The sequence below is a fragment of the Schistocerca nitens genome, chromosome 2 (assembly GCF_023898315.1).
Source record: "Schistocerca nitens isolate TAMUIC-IGC-003100 chromosome 2, iqSchNite1.1, whole genome shotgun sequence".
NCBI classification, from domain to species: Eukaryota; Metazoa; Arthropoda; class Insecta; order Orthoptera; family Acrididae; genus Schistocerca; species Schistocerca nitens.
Genome location: NC_064615.1, coordinates 340,637,471 through 340,654,446, shown reverse-complemented (window position 1 = coordinate 340,654,446; position 16,976 = coordinate 340,637,471). Strand labels below are relative to the sequence as shown.

Genomic DNA, 16,976 nt, shown 5'->3' with positions numbered 1-16,976 from the left:
TAAAAAATTTCATCTTACTCATACTATGTTGCAGTTAAAAGAAAGTCATAACAATTCTGCAGTATTACACATCTCTCATTGTTTTAGCTTAATTAGTGTTGCTACAGCAGTTTCAAATTATGGCAGTGGGATGTGTTTTGTGAGCTTTGAGAACTTCATATCCCTTATTTTCAAAATTGGTCAATGTTTTTTAATAAAATTGAGTATTTTTCTTGGTTCATATATAGGCTTACTGTAGGCCAACATTTTATCAAAATCTGAATCACTGTATTGACTTTACATTGAATGACTTGACTGCTCTGCTCTTTGAATGGCACTAAAAGTGCCATGGAAGCATTGGGCAACTGGTGCCACATATCTCTGGAAAAATTAGACTTTGTGTATCTATACAATGCAGAACTACCTACTGTACTGCATTCCAGATATGGCCCGCCACACTATTGAGTTGGTCATAATATTGCAGCTTGTCATTGTATATCAAAATAGTGGATCTCGGGACAGAAAAGTCACCTGAAATCACTCAACAGAGAAAAGGTGATTAAACCCGATGAGATACCTGTGCAATTAAATTTAGAGTATGCAAAAGAACCTGCTTCTCTTCTATCAGCAGTGAAATGTTCCCAGTCATTGGCACCCAGAGGGCATGTTGGATAGGTGCACACAACTGTAGACCTAAGTCGTTTGCATCAGTGTGTTGTAAAATTTTTGATCATGTCTTATGTTTGCATGTATGACATTTCTGGATGAGGGTTCTGAAAACAACTATCATGTGACACCTGTTTTGCTCTGTTTGTTGCCAAGACGTAGAAGGCAGCAAGTATTGGTGGCCAGGAGACCATGTTCCTTGACTTAAGGAAAGTGTTACATACAGTTTGGCACTGTCACCTAATGAACAGGTGCACCCAATCAGACCAGCTTTGTAATTGAATTGGAGGGTTCCTAGCAAATGGAACACAGTACATCATTCTTAATGGAGAGAAATCTTCACACACAAAAGTAACTTTTTGTGCACTCCAAGGGAATGTCTAGAAGACCATTACTTTCCACAAGGTGTATAAATAAACCAGTGGATTACTCTGGAAATTCCGTGAGGCTGTTCATGGACAATGTTGTTATGTACTGGTGGGGAGAAGTAACAACAACAGAAAATTGTAGCAAATTGCTGGAAGAACTACAGAGCATCAACACGAGGTTCAGGGATTGGCTGTTGAACCTCAACAGAGATAAATTTAATGTAACATGTGTAAATAGAGAGGAAAACCATTTGTTGTATGATTTAAAAAATTGCAATAGAATCACTGGAACTAGTGACGCGCATTAAATATCCAGGAGTATGCACATGGAGCGATTTGAAGTGTACAACCACATAAAACTAATTGGAGGAAGGACAAATACCACACTGAAATTCATTGGAAGAAGTCAATGTAGTCCACACACAATGGAGGTAGCGTACAAATCCTTGGCCAATACCTTGAATTTGCTCATAAGTGTGGGACAGAATTGACAGGAAATAAAGATGATCTGGAAAATAAGTGTGTTCTGTTTTACAGGTTTGCTTGATAAGCATAAAAGCATTAAAGAAATGCTTGTCCACCTGCAGTGGGCAGACATTAGAAGAGGCATAGTGCACAGTTCAGTGGTTTAATGTTAAAATTCAGTGAGCTTTCTTAGAAGAGTCTACCACTACAATGCTTCCTCATACATATGTCATGAAAAGAATATGAAGGTTAAATTAGGGAGGTAAATGCTCACACAGACTGGTCAACAATTTTCCTGTGGACCAGTTTGCAACTGGAACTGGGAAATGTGGATGTGAATTGCAGGGTCCAGATGTACATGTAATCCCAGAAGTCAGCTTTTTACGTTCTGTTGTCATAAGCTATTTTGGAGCCCTAATAGCCCCCCAGGGGGCTCATCACTGTTTGGTGAGTACGTGCTTGGCGACCACGGGCCCCCAGCCCTCGCAGCACCGCTCCTTTTTCAGTGCTGCTTGTCTCTTCTTCTCCTGTCCTTTTCCCTCTCTTGGGGAGATGTCTCGTGCCTCCATGGGCTCTTGAAGCTCATTTACGTTGGTTTACTTATAGGATTCTTCTCTCTTGTACTGCTCTTTCCTTATACTGTTCTTTCCCCTTTTCGCTCTTTCCCTACACTGCTCTTTTCCTGTATCGCTCTCTCCCTGCACGGCTCCTTCCCTGTATCGCTCTCTCCCTGCACGGCTCCTTCCCTGTATCGCTCTCTCCCTGCACGGCTCCTTCCCTGTATCACTCTCTCCCTGCACTGCTCCTTTCCCCATTCCTGCTCCTTTCCCGTTCCTGCTCTGTGACGTTTAGGCCATTCTTTCTTTTCTCCTTTCTTTCTTCTCTCTCCTTCTCCCTGTGTGTGCCTGACGGCCACCCACGTGTTTGCCGCGCGGCAGGAGACTGGGTAACGGGTAATTCCCAGCCCCCGGTTGGCATGTAGGGCGAGCCCATTTGGAGGGTAGGTGATTAACAAACACTGGTTTAAACTTAGGGAAGCTGTATTTAACACTTGACTGACACATACAATAGCATGGAGTGAACTGCCTCTGGCCAGATCATCACACAGTATACATGCACATCCTTAACAAGTTCCTCTCACTGGTTCATGATATTAGAATTGAATATTCTAATTAAAATTTACAGACAGATAAGGTGATCTTTTACAGTAGAAGCCAGCACTTCATACACTAAGTCATACTGTTGCTTGGTTCTTTCTCATCTGTGACAATGAGTTGTCTGGAAATGACTAGAGTCCATCTACTTTTGAGCTGTACAAAAGTTTTCAGAAGCTGATGAATGTAGCAAATCTCTCAATATCATAATGGTGGGTTTTAATGTTACAGTAGGACAAGAATTAAAGAATAATTATTTATTGGCAAACTTTGCATGTTACACATTGCAAATGTAATTTATTTCTAAAAGTTGCTGAAAACCTGTTTCTTTTAAGGTGTTCTTCCAGAGGGGGCATATGGAAAATGGTTTTCAGCTGAGCAAATGTAATTAAAAATAAAATTAATTGCTAAGGGAATTACACATATGATAGCACTACATCATTTTGTAATATGGATTAGGCTTGTAAAAACAGTATGTATTTGCTACTGCGGAACCTCAACCATACATATACTTGTTCTACTGGTGTCTGACCACGGACATACTATTGCTGTGGCTAGCTGCTGAACATGGTACTTACCATACTTTGTTGCAGTTCTGAAAGTAAACTTCATTTTTGGTGGATTTTGTGTAAAATCTGGCTTGTAAGAGTAAAATGTTGTGTGTATCCACCAACACATTAGTTCCATCAAAAAGATGACAATTTTTGTACAGTTCCCAAAAATTGCAGTATATAAAATTCGCCACCATGGTATTGCTCTGCAGGTAAGTTGACTTTCACAGTGTAAAGTGAGTGTGTTCTGGGTGGCAAAAAAATTGTTAAAACACACGGTCCAGTTACATTAATGTGACCACTGCGTATGTCAGTTGCCAGAGTGCAGTAACCACTCAGACTGCAGTTGGCAGCACTAGCAGTGAAGTGTGTTTAAAGCATATCGGGGGACACAGAAAACATTGCATCCTTATACGAGGGTAAGTCAAATGAAACTATTAAATTTTTAATAACAAATCAAAATTTTGCACTGTTGTCCTGTAAGTTGGTAAGCGTGCTACAGTGTGCAGAATGGCCTATAGGTGGCAGCATACTGCAGATGCACACATACCATCGCAGTATCAGTATAAAGATGGCCGCCCCACTTGCGACTTGCACCAGGGAAGAACAGCATTCTGTTATTCGGTTTTTATGTAGTGAAGGTGTGAATCCTATTGAAATTCATCAACGAATGAAGGTTCAGTACGGTGATACATGTTTGTCACAGCAGCAACTCTATGAATGGAGTAGGAAGTTCGCAAATGGTGTGACTTCAGTGGAAGATGCTTCTTGTCCAGGTCAGGCACAAGAAGTTGTGACTCCACAGATCATTCCAGCATTTGAAACCGTAGTGAAGGAAAACCGCCGAGTGACACTGAATGACATTGCCGCATGTTTACAGATTATTCATGGGTCAGCGCATCACATTGTGCATGACGTGCTCCAGTTTCACAAAGTGTGTGCAAGATGGGTGCCTCAGCAGCTGACTCCTGAAATGAGAGAACGACATGTTGTTGCTTGTGAAGAACTTCTTTGGCGCTTTGAATGAGAAGGTGATGGCTTCCTTGCAAGAATCGTTACTGGGGACGAAACGTGGGTTCACTTCCACCAACCGGAAACGAAAAGAGCAAGCAAGGTATGGCACCATTCCTCATCACGAAAACCAAAGAAGTTTCAAAGAGAACCATCAACAGGGAAGGTTATGCTAACTCTTTCGGGACGAAAAGATGTCATTTTGGAGAATTACATGCCTAGAGGGACCACTGTTACCAGTGCATCATACACAGATCTCCTAAAAAATCATGTGTGGCCTGCAATCAAATCAAAGCGACGTGGATTGCTGTCAGCAGGTGTCCTTTTGCAACATGAATATGCAAGGCCCCACACTGCCCGTACAATAGTTGCAACAATCACCTGCATTTTGAGTGTCTTCCTCATCCGCCATACCAGACCTACCCCAAGTGATTTCCATATGTTTGGACCACTCAAAGACGCAATGGGAGGAAAGAAGTTCCATTCTGATGAAGAGGTACGCCACGTGGTGCACGAGTGGTTGCGTGGACTACCAAAAGAATTTTTTTCTAAAGGAATTTATGCACTTTGTAAGTGCTGGAGGACTTGCATTGAGCGTGGGGGAGATTATGTTGAAAAGTGATAGAGTTGTACCACTTCTGCACAATAAATCATATTTTTAAAAAATATTTAAGGTTTTCATTTGACTCACTCTCATAGTAACATGGAAATGGAGTGATTTATCTGACATCCAAACTGGCATGATCCTAGCCGTTGGGACAAGGGTAGGAGCTTTTATGGACTGTCTAAGTTTGTAAACTATTTGTGTGCCACCGTGGTTAAAATATACTGTGAATGACAAAATGGTGCTTTCCAAATCCTTTGCCAAGGCCACTGGTGTGCCATGAGCCATAGAAGACAGGACTGAAAGACAGCTGTAGAGATGTGTACGGGTGAATACACGCAACTGACTGCGCATATGAACCATGGGGCTACCAACAGTCTCGCCTCAACAGTTGTACAGAGAACATCTGCAGCAGGCACCTGGTTCATGCAACCGTGCTGACAGCTGTAAATTGACAACAAAGGCTGGAAGCACACCCATATAGCAGATGGACGTTTACTCAGTAACAACAGGTGGCCTTTCCAGCTGTATCACATTTTATGCTCTATCAGACAGATGACAGTTGGCATGTACAGTGTGACATGTTTGAAACCAAACTTCCTGCAGCTATCGCCAGAAGGGTCCAGGCCGGAGGAGATAGTATAAGGATCTGGAGAAGGTTTTAATGGCATTCCCTGGGTGATGTCATCATTCGGAAGGCACAATGGATCAACTCAATTTTGCATTTGTCCTTGGCGACCACATGCAGTAGTTTTTCCTTGGCATGATGGCATCTGCCAACAGGACAGTGCAATGTCTCCCACAGTTTTCAGTGTATGTGCATGGTTCGAAGAGCATCAGTGCAAGTACCATACTCCCCTTCCACCAACCTCCAAAGTCCTGAGATTTAAACCCAATTGACGATCTGTGGGCCCACCTCAATTGGGCTTTTCATGCCCTGCATCTTCAGCTGAAAAACAGCTGGCCACGGCACTGGAATTCACATGGCTTCACATCCCCATCCGTACCTTAGTGAACCTCATTGACTCACTTGCCACACATGTTGCAACAATCTGCACTGCAAAATGTTGTTATTGAGGTTTTTGGCAGGTGGTCTCGTTAATGGGACTGAACAGTGTATATTAGTTCGGTCTTAAATTTTGATATATTACTTTGCATTTATCTTTGTTCTGCAGATAACTTCCAGCTACACTGTGTAGCCATGAACATTTACTACATGGTCATGTACAGTGCTTTGTGTGTGGAGATATCATTAACACACTCTGCAGGTATTTTACAAAAAACTTCATAAATTAATTGTTGACAAATGTCTTCATTAACGTCTTCCATTCATATGTTCAAAAATATGCACATGGACATTATTTTAAAAATGTACCTTTTAACATAAAATTAGTAACAATGTTATTTATAGACAATGAGGGTACAGAAAACTTCACACCTCAGAGTCTTAAGGGAAAATCCCAAATTAAATTCTGTGTGTGTGTGTGTGTGTGTGTGTGTGTGTGTGTGTGTGTGTGTGCCGGCCGGGGTGGCCAAGAGGTTCTAGGCGCTACAGTCTGGAACCGCGCGACCGCTATGGTCGCAGGATCGAATCCTGCCTCGGGCATGGATGTGTGTGATGTCCTTAGGTTAGTTAGGTTTAAGTAGTTCTAAGTTCTAGGGGACTGATGACCACAGATGATGAGTCCCATAGTGCTCAGAGCCATTTGAACCATTTTGTGTGTGTGTGTGTGTGTGTGTGTGTGTGTGTGTGAGAGAGGGAGAGAGAGAGAGAGAGAGTTTGACTGATTTTTTAAAAATGCAGATACTCCTCGATTAGGAGTAGACACTAAACTGTCATTCCCTATGTGCCTGACTGGAGAAGTCATTTCAAAGGTTGGAGAAAGATGAGGCATACCACCTCCAATAGTGCCAAACCCAGTAAAGCACTTTAGTGGACAAATCAACCCCCAGGTTGACATCTGGAGTGATAGCTGCTTAGCTGCTGTTGAAAATATTTTATTTAGCGATCTAGGAAATGGTCAGTATCTTTGATATAAGAGGGAGGTCTTTGTACTATAGGTTGCATGTTTTGATGAAATGAGGCAGATCCACATTTTGTGAATGCTTGGAAGCCAGCAACTGTGGGACGTCCAGGATGACTGGGTTTGTGGATATTGGGAGGAAGGTAAAATGTGGGGTGCATGGTTTGAGTTGGGTAAGAATTTGTATGGATTGAGATATTAGTCCTTGTGAGAGGCCTGAGGTTTTGAGGAGGAACTACAGGCGAGTTTGAATCACAGGGCTGAGATCTTGATAGCAGATGCTGTACATAGAGGTGTCATATAATTCCTTTGGTCAGGTACCACAGTGGTTGATATCTTGTCTGCTGGGTGAATGACAGTCATCAGCTTTTAGGGAACAAAGAGCCTGTAGTTCTGCAGAGGACTGGGTAGGACCATATGCCAGTGACCTGAGGAAGGGTTGTTAAGCAACACTGGATATGTGAGATTCTTGGAAGGCTTGTGAGGGATGATTTTGAGGTGGTAATGGTGGAACTGTTAAATGCAGGGCTGAATGTTAGGTTTGCTGTTGGAGTGGTTTTGAAATTGGTGTGCAAGGTGATATTTTCAGATGACATTCTGAGTGAAGGAAAGTAGGTCCTTTACCAAAGCAGCATGATTAAATGTGGGTCTAGGGCTGCAAGTTAGACCCTTGGGTAATATGGATAATTCAGGAGGGGGTCGTGTCGTAGAGCTACAGAGGTTGAGAACACTGTACTGTTGTGACATGTTCTTATGATGATTTATCATTGGTCTGGAAGGCAGTGGTGAAAGTTGGAGGATGTTACGGGAATTGGCCAAGCTCAGTTTGTGGGAGGGAAGTGGTGGACGATGGTGTGACTGTTCAGGCAGCTGCAGAGGGAGAGAATGGGAAGCACCACTGTTGTTGAGGTAGTTTAGGAGATGGGATAGCATTTTAAGGTGAACTCTGATATGTTGTTGCAGTTTGATGTTGGCTTGGTGAATGATGCCATCCGAGGAAACAAGAGTGCATATAACTGAAGGGTTTCGTAGGAGGAGAAGTGTGAGGGAGTGGAAATTGGCAGGTAAGGCATATAGGTCACAGGTTAGATTGGTAAATGCAAGAATTTGCTGTCAAAGAGTGTGGTGTATAGTAAGATAACATACACAGAGACTTGTTAGGCCTTTAGAGTAACTCCCAGGAACAAGTAGCATTCAAGGAACAGAATGTGGGACCATAGTTTGGATAGTGCAAAACCATGTTTTCGGAAGGAAACATGGGCTTCAGCATGGCAAGAAAGGAGGGTTTAGGTTGTTGGGGATGGTGGGTGTCACAAAAGAGAGAAGCAGAGTGTTGAAAAGATAGCAAAATTGAAGAAAAGCAAGGAAAAAGATCAGAAAAATTGGAACAGTTTCTACAAAAAGTGTAAGAACAGAAAAGAGTTAACAAGAGGTGACAAGTGGGTTATATGATAAAAAAAAAAGATTGGAAAAGGAAAAAAAATCTATTGGGATAGTTGTGAAAGCAGACAAAAATTTTAAAAAACAGAGCAAACAGAAAGAGGGCGTCATTGGGGGAAATGTAATCTGCTGTGTTTGGCAAATAGTGATGCAGGAGATGGTGGTAAAAGTAGATTAGAGCAGTTTGGGTGAAAAGACACACAAATGTGAAAGAATTATGTTTAAGAAAGGTGAGTGGATGGTGGGAAAGAAAATAGCAGTCATATTTGCAAATAAATCAACGAAAGATGACCAGGAGAAGGCCTTGCAATGTAGTGAACTGTAAACAAATTGTAATAGGCAAATTAATATATAACAATGGATCCGTCTACATGCACAGTAATTGGTACTAGAACAGATATAGGGGGAAAATGTTGGTTAATATAGATGATACACGTAAATTAACAAGCTGACTAGCACATTAGTTACAAAACAGCGAACATTTGAACAAGATAGAGTACAACAAAGACCTACTAGAGTATTACGTTAGAAGGAATGATGGCCATACAGGCTAATATATCAAAGAAAATAATCAGTTTTTGTAAATGTAATTGGATAGATAAAAAATCTGCTCACCAAGTGGCGGCAGGAGAAAACTCATATAAAAGATATTAAAATTTACAGGATTTTGTAGCTAGTGGCCCCTACTGGAAGAAGGTTAAAGGTGTAAGAAGGGAGAGTGAAGGAAAAGGATTGGTGGGGTTTAGAAAAAGATGCAGAGTGAAGGAAAAGTCACCCAGAACACCGTATCAGGGGGGACTCACTGGACAGGATGGAAAGGAAAGACTGGTTGTTGAGTACTGTACCAGACAAGTTGTGAAAACTGTAGAACTTAAATGTGAAAGACAGGGTTAAGAAAAGCATAAATGCATTTTACGTGACAAGAGTTCTGGTGTATGTACCTCCTCCGCTGTGTGATGTAGCAGAGCTCCGGGAGAGAATACGGGAAGTGACTCCCACAGTCAACGATGCCATGCTGGGACAGGTATGGTAAGAATTAGATTACCGTATTGACATCTGCCAGGTCACTCATCTCATGGTGCGCATATCGAATGATGTTGTTGTTGTTGTTGTTGTTGTTGTTTTTTAAATATATACAAACTCCTCTTTCAGAGGTTCTCTTCAAAATGCAATAAATAATTGAGTGTTCCCATACTTGTATGTATGTAAATTTCTTCTGTTGTGGAAACACCTACATGAGATAACCAAATTGAATGTCCATACTCATTGCGTAAATATACATTAATTTGATCCAAGACATTACACTGTTTATCTGCATCTACATTTATACTCCGCAAGCCACCCAATTATGTGTAGCGGAGGGCACTTTACGTGCCACTGTCATTACCTCCCTTTTCCAGTTGCGTATGGTTCGCGGGAAGAACGACTGCCGGAAAGCCTCCTTGGCCGCTCGACTCTCTCTAATTTTACATTCATGATCTCCTCGGGAGGTATAAGTAGGGGGAAGCAATATATTAGATACCTCATCCAGAAACGCACCCTCTCGAAACCTGGACAGCAAGCTACACCGCGATGCAGAGCGCCTCTCTTGCAGAGTCTGCCGCTTAAGTTTGCTAAACATCTCCGCAACGCTATCACACTTATCAAATAACCCTGTGACGAAACGCACCGCTCTTCTTTGGATCTTCTCTATCTCTTCTGTCAACCCGACCTGGTACGAATCCCACACTGATGAGCAGTACTCAAAGTATAGGTCAAACGAGTGTTTTGTAAGCCACCTCCTTTGTTGATGGACTACATTTTTTGAGGACTCTCCCAGTGAATCTCAACCTGTGACCCGCCTTACCAACAATTAATTTTATATGATCATTCCACTGCAAATCATCCCATACGCATACTCCCAGATATTTTACAGAAGTAAGTGCTACCAGTGTTTGTTCCACTATCATATAATCATACAATAAAGGATCCTTCTTTCTCTGTATTCACAATACATTACATTTGTCTATTTAAGGGTCAGTTGCCACTCTCTGCACCAAGTGCCTATCTGCTGCAGATCTTCCTGCATTTCGCTGCAATTTTCTAATGCTGCAACTTCTCTGTATACTACAACATCCTCCGCGAAGAGCCGCATGGAACTTCAGACACTATCTACTAGGTCATTTGTATATATTGTGAAAAGCAACGGTCCCTTAACACTCCCCCGTGGCACACCTGAGGTTACTTTATCGTCTGTAGACGTCTCTCCATTGAGAACAACATGCTGTGTTCTGTTTGCTAAAAACTCTTCAATCCAGCCACACAGCTGGTCTGATATTCCGTACGCTCTTACTTTACCAGGCGACAGTGCGGAACTGTATCGAACGCCTACTGGAAGTCAAGGAAAATGGCATCTACCTGGGAGCCTGTAACTAATATTTTCTGGGTCTCATGAACAAATAAAGTGAGTTGGGCTCTCATGATTGCTGTTTCTGGAGTCCATGTTGATTCCTACAGAGTAGATTCTGGGATTCAAGAAATGACATGATGCGCAGGCAAAAAACATGTTCTAAAATTCTACAACAGATTGATGTCGGAGATATGGGCCTATAGTTTTGCGCATCTGCTAGACGACCCTTCTTGAAAACTGGAACTACCTGTGCCCTTTTCCAATCATTTGGAACCTTCCGTTCCTCTAGAGACTTGCGGTACATGGTTGCTAGAAGGGGGGGCAAGTTCTGTCACGTACTCTATGTAGAATCAAATTGGTATCCCATCAGGTCCAGTTGACTTTCCTCTGTTGAGTGATTTCAGTTGCTTTTCTATTCCCTGGACACTTATTTCGATGTCAGCCATTTTTTCGTTTGTGCGAGGATTTAGAGAAGGAACTGCAGTGCGGGCTTCCTCTGTGAAACAGCTTTGGAAAAAGGTGTTCAGTATTTCAGCTTTACGCATGTCATCCTCTGTTCCAATGCCATTATCATCCCAGAGTGTCTGGATATGCTGTTTCGATCCACTTACTGATTTAACGTAAGACCAGAACTTCCTAGGATTTTCTGTCAATCCAGTACATAGAATTTTACTTTCGAATTCACTGAACGCTTCATGCATAGCCCTTCTTACGCTAACTTTGACATCGTATAGCTTCCATTTGTCTGAGAGGTTTTGGCTGCGTTTAAACTTGCAGTGCAGCTCTCTTTGCTTTTGCAGTAGTTTCCTAACTTTGTTGTTGAACCACGGTGGGTTTTTCCCGTCCCTCACAGTTTTACTTGGCACGTACCTGTTTAAAACGCATTTTACAATTGCCTTGAACTTTTCCATAAACACTCAACATTGTCAGTGTCGGAACAGAAATTTTCATTTTGATCTGTTAGGTAGTCTGAAATCTGCCTCATATTACTCTTGCTAAAAAGATAAACCTTCCTCCCTTTTTTATATTCCTGTTTACTTCCATATTCAGGGATGCTGCAACGGTCTTATGATCACTGATTCCCTATTCTGCGCTTAGAGTCGAAAAGTTCGGGTCTGTTTGTTGTCAGTAGGTCCAAGATGTTATCTCCATGAGTCAGTTCTCTGTTTAATTGCTTGAGGTAATTTTCGGATAGTGAGCTCAGTATAATGTCACTCGATGCTCTGTCCCTACCACCCGTCCTAAACATCTGAGTGTCCCAGTCTATCTGGTAAATTGAAATCACCACCTAAGACTATAACATGCTGAGGAAATTTATGTGAAATGTATTCCAGATTTTCTCTCATTTGCTCTGCCACTAATGCTGCTGAGTAAGAGGGGGGGGGGGGGGGTCAGTAAAAGGAACCAATTATTAACCTAGCTCAGTTGTTGAGTATAACCTCCACCCATAATAATTCACAGAAACTATCCACTTCTATTTCACTACAGGATAAACTACTACTAACAGCGACAAACATGTCACCACCGGTTGCATGCAATCTATTCTTTCTAAACACCGTCTGTGCCTTTGTAAAAATTTCGGCAGTATTTATCTCTGGCTTCAGCCAGCTTTCCGTACCTATAACGATTTCAGCTTCAGTGCTTTCTATCACCGCTTGAAGTTCTGGTACTTTACCAAAGCAGCTTCGACAGTTTACAATTACAATACTGATTGCTGCTTGGTCCCCGCATGTCCTGACTTTGCCCCACGCCCTTTGAGGCTGTTGCCTTTTTTGTACTTTCCCGAGGCCATCTAACCTAAAAAAACTGTTGTGTAGCCGCCTGCTGTGTGTAGTGGACTCTTGACCTATCCAGCGGAACCGGAAACCCCACCACCCTATGGCGCAAGTCGAGGAATCTGCAGCCCACACGGTCGCAGAACTGTCTCAGCCTCTGATATTATTTGTTGAATTAAATAGGCACATTAAACACTCTAATTTAATAAAACCTTATTATCATCATTGTATTAACACTTACTGTGTGCAAGGTGCAGCAAGGACCTGCAACTCAAGTTTTGAAAAATTCTTTGCAATGTGAGATGCACCCGTAAACTATAACACTCACTCTGATAGCTTGGTGGCTGTATGGTGTTAAAGGATGCATGGGGAAAGGGGAGGAAGGAGGGGGGGACGGAGAAACACACACAGGATAATGAAATTCATAACCTTCACTCTCGTCTGCCAACTTGGAGACGTGCAAGAATTGTATGTACCATGACATTTCCTCGTTAGACTTGACCTGCAGCAGGAGTAATAATATGCGATAGGTATTCGTTACTCTTGTGTTGCTACCAGCTTGGCCCAAGATGGGCACAAGTAGCTTCGCCATGTTGTACTCGTTAGATTTGGCCCACTGAAATGAAGTGGTAGATTAAGAAAAATGACATGACTGAAGTTGAGGATAATTTGATTCAATACTGAGTTGGTACTTCCAGGCTCGTGAAACATTTTGTGCTTTGTAACGAATGCTTGTAATATGCAACAGGCTTATTTTCGAATCATTATCCAGAAAAAATACAGTCAGGTAGAATCAAAGTAATTAGGCTGGTAGTACACAATAAAGTTTTCTTTGACAAAGTTTCTTTCTGAGATAAAATTCGATAGTGTAATAAATAATTTTGTCACAGTTAGGCCTTGTTATATTTTCTTTGATCACACCTAGCACCTTTGATTTGATCAAAGAAAATGTTTGTCTTCTGTCTACTACATTAAAAAATGCTACCACTTGGTACAGTAGCAACACTGCAACTGTCTAATCTAATATTTATCAACGTGACATCAGAATTTAAATGGTGTGTCGCATCTATAACGAAATTGATGGAAATGTACAAGGCAGATAAAGCACTGTGTAACTTGCAGCATCCCGAATACAAAAATAGAACAAGAAGTGAGAACTATAAGGAAATTACTGAGGCCATTAGTTGTGAAGTATGGCCAAGATGTACCCCCTAAGGATATAAAAGAAAAAAATGTCCAACTTTTGTAGATGTAAAAATATTTTGCAGTGGCTATAACTGTACCAAATAGTTATGTCTTCAGATATTCCTCCTTCAGTGCTTTATAAATAGCTTCACTTTCATCAATCTGCACTGTGGTATTAGTACTGTAGTTTAAACTAGATAGCTTTCTCCTGTTGCAAGACATTGCAGAGTTAAAGGAAAGTCTGTCTTTCGCAGATATAGCGTTTCTGATGTGAGTATTGTGTTCGATAATATGTGTAGCTACTTTCTTTAGCATATATTGAAAGTATTCTCGCTGTAAAATCCATGGCATCATCCAAGTACATTTCCTTTTTCTTTTGTTCTGCTTCTCTACCAAGTGTAAATTTAAGGCAGTTGCGGAACATGCAGCTGCAGGGCACAGTAGTAAGTATTCTTTGGCTGTTCTGATGGAACTATGACATCACTAAATGGCTCAGTTACATAGTTTGCACTTCAGTCACCCGCATTAAAACAACTTTTGGAAGTTGCATGAAGCCAGACAAAATTATGACCCTTTGTGAACATTACATCTACATCCACATACTGCAAGCCACTGTAGAGGGAAATATGACTGTCTGTATGCCTCCATAGAAGCCCTAATTTCTCTTATCTTTGCGATCCTTATGCAAAATGTGCATCGTCAGCAGGAGAATTGTTCTGCAGTCCGCTTAAAATGCGGCAAGAACAAGTCTTCCTTGGAGGGATTCCTATTTGAGAGTGTTAAGCATTGTCACAGTACTTTTATGGTGATCCAACCTACTGGTAAAAAATCTAGTGGCTTGCCTCCTAATTGTTTTGCTGTCTTCCTTTAATCCCAACATTTGAGCAGTACTCAAGAATGTATCACACAAGTGTTCTAAATGCAGTCTCCTTAAAAGATGGACCACATTATCTAAAAGTCTCACAAAGAGATGTCTTCCCTACTACCACTCTTACTTGCTCATTCCATTTTAAATCATTTTACACCTAGATATTTAATCAACACGACTGTGCGAAGCATCACATTACTAATGCTGTGTTCGAATATTACAGGATTGTTTTTCCTACTCACCTGCATTCACTTACATTTTTCTACATTTGTAGTACCCTGCCATTTGCCACACTAGAAATTCTGTACAAGTCATCTTTTATCCTCCTACAGTTTGCTAATGATGAAACCTTCCTGTACACCACTCAATCATTTGTATGTGTAGAAAACAGCAATCCTACCACACTTCGCCATGGCACTCCTGAAGATACTCTTGTCTCTGATGAACACTTGCTGTCAAGGAGAACGTACTAGCCTCTGCTAATATGTCTTCAAGCTACTCGCACCTGGGAAGCTATCCCACAGGCTCTTAATTTTTTCAACAGCCTGCAGCAGGACACCATATCGAAGGCTTTTGAGATGTCTATGAATGTGGAACCTGTCTGCTGCCCTTGATCCATAATGCGCTGGATATCATGTGGGAAAAGACAAGCTGAGTTTCGCATGAGCTGATATGTGGACAGAAGCTTTTTTTGTCTCAGGGAACTTTACCTGAACTTCTATGCTCAAGAATTCTACAGTATATTAGTCTGTAACTGTGTGGATTTCTTCTTTTACTATTCTTACATACAAGGGCCATCTGCATTTTTTTGCAGTTGCTTAGGGCTTTGCTGGAGAAATGCAAGCTAAGTAAGGGGCTAATGCACCAAATAGAGATTCCATTCAGAACTGGTGACTTATTTGTTTTCAACTCTTTTCAGTTGCTTCTCTACACCAGGGATGCTTATTACTATGTCCTCCATACGGGAGTCTGCACAGTGGTCAAACATGGTATGTTTGTATGATCTTCCTCTATGAATGATTTCTTAAATGCAAAATTGAAAACTTCAGCTTTCCATTTCCTGTCTTCTATTGCCACACCAGGTTGGCCAATTGGTGCCTGGAAAGAAGCCTCTGTCTCACTTTGTGACTTTTCATAGGGCTAGACTTCTCTTGGGTTCTTGGCAACATCTTTTGCTAAGGTGGACGTTACATGCTTCATACATAAATATTTTACTGATGCACAAACTTCTATCAACTATTGCCTGTCATTGCCAGGTTGTTTTCTGATCCAAAAGTGCAACAATCTTCACTTCCGCAGCACTTTCAGAATTTTGCTATTAAACATTCTTGACATGCGCTTCTCCGGAGTGTGTGCTCATAATTCCTCTATATCCTTCATATTGGAACTAATTGATGTTCATTCATTGTCTAAGTGTGAGGCTAACAACTGCTTACCTGCTCTTTGTAGCAAAAATTCTCTCCCACTCTTCCCAATTAAAGAACACATTTCTGATTCAACTCTTAACTACACAGTACTTAAACCTTTGACTGCTTGTACAATTTCCTGTCTTCCAATACTTAAACTTCTTATTGTATCTTCACATCCCCGCAAAGACATGTATAGTTTTGTTTAATACAGCAGATTCTACTGTGTCCTCTTGTTACATTTGAGACTGTCTTTTAGTTTCTCTGCATCTTTGTTAAATAACAACACTATCTGTCTGTAACACTCATTTACTAACGTGATAAACTTTTTGCTTAATTTAGATTGGTGCAAGTCCCCATTCTCAGACAAACTGCCATAACCTTTGATTTTCATGCCGGTACTGCACTATCAAATTTTCTTTGATATACACTTCAATTAAATCAGAAAGTAGTTAAAATCTTCATATTTCTAAGTAGTAGTGGTCAGCACGAATCCCTAGGCTTTTCTGTTACACATTTCTAGTAGTGTGCATGTATGTTTTAAAATTAAGTTTAAATTACTTGCCTTCCCCCAGAAGATATTTTCGTACTTCACAGCAGACTCAGAATAGCTGTGGTGTATCCATGTCAGTTACACTAGATAATACTTGTCAACCCAAGTAAAAGATTACTTTTTATTCCTCGCATTGTGTAAGTGAAGATTTCCTCCTCCTCCTCCTGCTCCCCATCATCATCATCATCATCATCATCATCATCTACCCCAAGGAATTTGACAATTTGCCATCTTAACACCCTGGTCTTTCTGTGTAAATTGAAAGTTATACAATTTTGATGATTTTGTTTTAAACTGTCAAGCTCCTTGTTTCCTTTCAGGTGAAGACATGCTCAATAAGCAAAGGAAGTTTTTTGACCAAAAGCGGCAAAAAGCCATTAGTGTGATAGATGTAATTAAGATGAAGATTCCACTGGAGATCAGAAATGTTCCTGTTGGTGAGGTTTTCAGGAAACAGGTATATATTATTTACGTTGAAATAGCATTTTCAGGGGCCAAGGGGAAGTGTTAACAGAAAATGTATTTTGGAAATTCAAAT

The 16,976-nt window shown here is 41.1% G+C and overlaps 1 protein-coding gene across 1 annotated transcript in view; it reads left to right on the top strand.

The window, feature by feature from the left end:
• Nucleotides 1-16,976, top strand: part of LOC126234395 (uncharacterized) — a 66,097-nt gene that overhangs the window by 32,228 nt on the left and 16,893 nt on the right. Inside the window, exon 3 of the mRNA XM_049943083.1 lies at nucleotides 16,759-16,895. Within this exon, the coding sequence (XP_049799040.1) occupies nucleotides 16,759-16,895 (137 nt within the window). The remainder of the gene's footprint in view (nucleotides 1-16,758; nucleotides 16,896-16,976) is intronic.